This window comes from Neovison vison, chromosome 8 (genome assembly GCF_020171115.1).
Source record: "Neovison vison isolate M4711 chromosome 8, ASM_NN_V1, whole genome shotgun sequence".
NCBI lineage: Eukaryota > Metazoa > Chordata > Mammalia > Carnivora > Mustelidae > Neogale > Neogale vison.
The window spans coordinates 23,149,851-23,155,645 of NC_058098.1; the positions used below are offsets into that span (position 1 = coordinate 23,149,851).

The 5,795-nt window shown below is 53.6% G+C and overlaps 1 protein-coding gene across 1 annotated transcript; it reads left to right on the top strand.

Annotated features, from left to right (window-relative positions):
* Positions 1–454: 454 nt before the first annotated feature.
* Positions 455–4,482, top strand: GDF5 (growth differentiation factor 5). Its single transcript, XM_044262324.1, has 2 exons — positions 455–1,475; positions 3,608–4,482. The coding sequence occupies exons 1-2, from the start codon at positions 851–853 to the stop codon at positions 4,480–4,482; spliced, it is 1,500 nt and encodes a 499-aa protein (XP_044118259.1). The 5' UTR covers positions 455–850.
* Positions 4,483–5,795: the final 1,313 nt, after the last annotated feature.

A 5,795-nucleotide genomic window follows, 5' to 3' on the forward strand; every position in this document is an offset into this window, starting at 1 on the left:
AACTGCTTTAAAACACCCCAAGGACTTAACTGAAAACCCACACTCCCCATGCTTCTGGGGCTTAAGATCTTGAGCTCATTCCTTAGTATCTCTCCTCAGGAAGGTGGGGTGGGCTGCCCCTGGAGGTGGAGGTGAAGACCCCCTGAGTCTGCTCCATGGGCTGAGAGGCCCCCTAAGCCTAGAGCCCTGCCGCGGGGCTCTGTGCCAAGAGCCCCCCGTGAGCCATGGCCTCGAAAGGGCAGCGGTGATTTTTTTCACATAAATATATCGCACTTAAATGAGTTTAGACAGCATGACATCAGAGAGTAATTAAATTGGTTTGGGTTGGAATTCCGTTTCCAATTCCTGAGTTCAGGTTTGTAAAAGATTTTTCTGAGCACCTGCAGGCGTGTGTGTGTGTGTGTGTGTGTGTGTGTGAAGTATTTTCACTGGAAAGGATTCAAAACTTAAAAAAAAAAAAAAAAACTGGAGCACACAGGCAGCATTACGCCATTCTTCCTTCTTGGAAAAATCCCTCAGCCTTATACAAGCCTCCTTCAAGCCCTCAGTCAGTTGTGCAGGAGAAAGGGGGCGGTCGGCTTTCTCCTTTCAAGAACGAGTTATTTTCAGCTGCTGACTGGAGACGGTGCACGTCTGGATACGAGAGCATTTCCACTATGGGACTGGATACAAACACACGCCCGGCAGACTTAAAGAGTCTCAGACTGAGGAGAAAGCCTTTCCTTCTGCTGCTCCCGCTGCTGCCGCTGCTTTTGAGGGTCCACTCCGTTCATGGTTTTTCCTGCCAGACCAGAGTCACCTTCGCTGCTGCCGTCCTTCTCTCTGGTGTCATTCAGAGGCTGGCCAGAGGATGAGACTCCCCAAACTCCTCACTTTCTTGCTTTGGCACCTGGCTTGGCTGGACCTGGAAATCATCTGCACTGTGTTGGGTGCCCCTGACTTGGGCCAGAGACCCCAGGGGGCCAGGCCAGGCTTGGCCAAAGCAGAAGCCAAGGAGAGGCCCCCTCTGGCCCGGAGCATCTTTAGGCCAGGGGGTCACAGCTATGGTGGGGGGGCCGCCAATGCCAGGGCAAAGGGGGGCACCGGGCAGACAGGAGGCCTGACACAGCCCAAGAAGGATGAACCCAAAAAGCTGCCCCCAAGATCGGGCGGCTCTGAACCCAAGCCAGGACACCCTCCCCAGACAAGGCAGGCGGCAACGCGGACGGTGACCCCAAAAGGACAGCTTCCTGGGGGTAAGGCAACTCCAAAGGCAGGATCTGTCCCCAGCCCCTTCCTGCTGAAGAAGGCCAGGGAGACCAGGCCCCCTCAAGAGCCCGAGGAGCCGTTCCGCCCGCCCCCCATCACGCCCCACGAATACATGCTCTCGCTGTACAGGACACTGTCTGATGCTGACAGAAAGGGAGGCAACAGCAGCGTGAAGTTGGAGGCTGGCCTGGCCAACACCATCACCAGCTTTATTGACAAAGGGCAAGGTGAGGGGGTGGGGTGGCAGGGGCTCGGCTGAGAGGGAGGGGCATCTGCATGCGTGGAGGGGCCTTTCAGAGCCCCTACGCTGCACCGGTGGGAGAGACTGTGTGCGTCGGCCTGGGGTGGTGTCTGGGACTTACCTCCCACATACCCGGTCCCAGGCCAGGTCAGAGCCAATGCCTGCAAGGTGCAGAGGGGGTTATTGAAGCCCGGACAGGAGACAAGACCTGCCAGTTGGTGGCAGAGTTGGGGACCACACTTTAAGACTCCTACCAGGCCATGCTCTGTTCCGAGGTGGGGTTGGCCAGACTTTCCAGGCTCCAGAGGTTTGTAGGTTTTCCCAGATGGCAGGGAGAGAAGTTACTCTCCAGATACCCGTGGTTCTGCAAATTTGCCTTCAGGTTAGGGGACAGAGGAGGTGGGATGGGTGAAGGCAGTAAATGGGGCATCTTGGAATCATGGAATGACATTTAAATATATGGTGTGGGGTGTGGCAGACTTAGGGTCTAACTTGCAATGTGACCTTGAGAGAGTTCTTTTTCCCTTTGAGGTCTCAGTTTCCCCATCTGCACAACTCGATGGCGGGGGTGGACTGGGTGATTTCTGAGAGTCCTTCAAAAATGAACACTTTATGTCCTGTCCTAAACACAAATCATTTTTATCGTCAACCCGGGAGAGTATCCATTCCCCTCACTTCATTCTATGTTCACCTAGCATTACTGTTTTGGCTTTTCCCTCTCCACTTGCTGTGTGATCTCAGCAAGACTCTTCCCTTCTCAGGGCCTCAGTTTCCCTGTAAGTGTGAAGAGGGAGATGGATTACTCATTGCCAGGGTTGCTCATAGCTCTTATGCTCTGGTTCTGGGAGGCTTAGGACTTCGGCTGGCAGGGTGGGGGAGGGGCCAGAGATGGGGAGAGGCTCCTCATTAGAGCTGGCCTGTGGGGGAATGACAGGGTGGGAGGAAGCGGGAGGCAGCAGGTCTGGCTGGGGTGGGGGAGGTGGCCTGGCTGCCTGCCCAGCAAGGGAAAGCTGTGACCCCTTGGGGGCTCATAAAATAAGTCCTTGTGCCCCCCAGCTCTAAGGGAGCTTGCAGAGGGGGAGATGGGGAGTTTAAAGGCCTAATTAGTCACCTTCTAGAGCAATGTATGAATGCTTCCCAATGGCAAATTGGTATTTAGGAAGGAGGGCATGCTGATTTGGACACACTACAGAGTTTCTCACACACACACACACACACAGAGACAGCCTTGTATTTATACATATATGCTGAATAACACACATATGTACACATGTAAAACACACCTTCTTACATGTACATACAGCATCATCTTACACATACACACACATATACATACATATCCTTCAAATATTCACACAAGCACAATCATACACACTCGTCACTCACTATACCTTTCGTATTCACATTTAAGCCCAATTGTATGCTCACACACGCGCTCACACACACACACACACACCCCAGCTGTCACTCACACACACGCTCATACACCCAGCAGGGTAAGACATGTACACAACAAGATCATTAGACTAGGAAGCCGGGGAAATTGGATTGTCACTTGCCCTCCCTGTGCCGCATCTGTAGAATGAGAACACCAAGATCTTCCTTAAGGTGTAGTGGGAGTAGCTCAGGGTTGGGTATAAGAAGTTCTAGACTATAGTTCCAATTCTGCTTTTTCCTAGCTGGGTGATCTGGGGGAAGTTACCTAACTCCTCTCAGACTTAGGTTCTTCTCTGGAAAAAATAGGGCTCATTATAATACCCACCTATCTCTCCTATGAGATATCATATAAGATAAAAGAGATGGGGAGGGAGAGGAAGCAGCAGTTCTAAGGCTGAGGCATGTCTGATATGCATTGTCCTTGACACAAACACCCAGAACTGCTCAAATCACCACAGTCACATCTATGGAGAAACAACCCTACTTGCTCTGCCGTTTAGGAAGCTCCCTTATTTTGAAAAAGGCTCTCGGTGGTTTGGGTCTTGGCCTCTGTCAGAGTAGGGGAGAGGTTAAAGAAAGCTGTCTCCAGAGCAGAGAGAGCCGTGGCCCTCCCCTGAGGCCCCAAGGTGGCTGGTTTTCTTGGTGAGGTTGCAGGGAATGACTTCTGGGTGTTCTCTCTAGATGACCGAGGTCCTGTGGTCAGAAAGCAGAGGTACGTGTTTGACATTAGTGCCCTGGAGAAGGATGGGCTGCTAGGGGCCGAGCTGCGGATCTTGCGGAAGAAGCCCTTGGACACGGCCAAGCCAGTGGCCCCCGGCATCGGGCGGGCTGCCCAGCTGAAGCTGTCCAGCTGCCCCAGCGGCCGGCAGCCGGCAGCCTTGCTGGATGTGCGCTCCGTGCCAGGCCTGGATGGATCTGGCTGGGAGGTGTTCGACATCTGGAAGCTCTTCCGAAACTTTAAGAACTCGGCCCAGCTGTGCCTGGAGCTGGAGGCCTGGGAACGGGGCCGGGCCGTGGACCTCCGTGGCCTGGGCTTTGACCGGGCTGCCAGGCAGGTCCACGAGAAGGCCCTGTTCCTGGTATTTGGCCGCACCAAGAAACGGGACCTGTTCTTTAATGAGATTAAGGCCCGCTCGGGTCAAGATGATAAGACTGTGTATGAGTACCTGTTCAGCCAGCGGCGAAAAAGGCGGGCCCCACTGGCCACACGCCAGGGCAAACGGCCCAGCAAGAACCCCAAGGCCCGCTGCAGTCGGAAGGCGCTGCATGTCAACTTCAAGGACATGGGCTGGGATGACTGGATCATCGCACCGCTTGAGTACGAGGCCTTCCACTGCGAGGGGCTATGTGAGTTCCCCTTGCGCTCCCACCTGGAGCCCACAAACCATGCGGTCATCCAGACCCTGATGAACTCCATGGACCCCGAGTCTACACCGCCAACCTGCTGTGTGCCCACACGACTGAGTCCCATCAGCATCCTCTTCATTGACTCTGCCAACAACGTGGTCTATAAGCAGTATGAGGACATGGTCGTGGAGTCTTGTGGCTGCAGGTAGCAGCACCGGCCCGCTGTCTTCCTGGGTGGCATGTCCCAGAATGCTGGTCACAAAAGCCCGTCCCTGCACTCCTGGAATCAGAGAACCTGGGAAGCAGCAGCCAGAAGCTTCTACACCGCCTGCGTGATAGGGGGTTCCCAACAGCCTTGCTCTTACTCTCTGAGTGGGACTTGGTTCAAGGTTCCCTTCTAGCTCCAAGTCCCCTCATCTGAGGATTTCTGCCCTTCTGCTGCTCTGACTGGCAGGGACACACCCAGGGAGACAGACTCTGAATGGGACTGAGACCCAGGAGACCTTGCTTTCCAATGAGACTCAGCCCTCAACCTCTCCTTACCTGGGCCTGTCTGGTTTCCAGACTTTGCAGGGAGGGCCCACAGGTGCCTCCCTCTCTTTTGAATCACCATTGTGCCTGGTGACTTCCTGCCGCTGGGGCAAATGAGATGCTGATTGGGCAGGGGTGGGCAGGAGGGGGTAAGGGCTTGGGCCGGGGTGAGGAGTGTGAGGCTGTTAGACTGTTAGATGAAAATGTACATTGACGAGATAAAAAGCAAAACTGTTACTAAAACTGTGGCAAATTTCTTGTTTACTCCAGGGGACCCGGTGACCCCTCAAAGAATGACTGACCCAGGGAAGGGAGGTGCATTGCCTAAAGCAAAATGGGAGGGTACAGGCTGAGTAGGGCCAATGCTACCTCTAACCCCATTTCCATTCCTTCCAAAGACCCGTTGGTCTGGAGCTCTTGTCTGCTCCTCTGGGGCCTGGCAAGAGATTTAACATTCCTTAGTCAAGCTTGTTGCCTCCGAAATGGATTCCTACATGGGAGGGAAATTGGGAAATTCATTTCCTATAAAATCATCCCCACTTCATTCACCTATTTGCGCCCCACTCCCCCACATATTCACCATTTAGAGAGCCCTCTACCTTTCAGCAGGGAACTTGGGCTGCCAGGGATCTCCTCCTCCCCGTTGGGGCATCTTCTTTTTGCCACTGACCACTGTTCCTTGAACCATCTTGTCTGTGGCCCTGCTACCCTCCAGTTTGACAGCTTACCAGTCCTCCTGCTCATCGATCACCTCCTACCCATCACTCCACCTCTAGAAACAGCTGGAGTCCCTCCCTTTCACATTATATATTATACATATACCTAATCATATATTAGATAAGTAACCTCCCCACTAACCTTAGACAGACCAATGCCAGACACATCCTGACAATGTTTCCAGCTTGGCCCAGAGTAGATGCCCACTTCCCTTTAACCACTAGAATCCATAGGGGGCATGAGGCATGAACGCTTGGGAGGGGAACAGAGCCCT

What these genes read in the sequence shown, in the direction of transcription:
- GDF5 (XM_044262324.1), top strand. Translation starts at nt 851, where the DNA reads ATGAGACTCCCCAAACTCCTCACTTTCTTGCTTTGGCACCTGGCTTGG. An exon ending in CTTTATTGACAAAGGGCAAG is followed by an intron (nt 1,476 to 3,607) that starts GTGAGGGGGTGG and finishes TGTTCTCTCTAG; the next exon opens with ATGACCGAGGTCCTGTGGTC.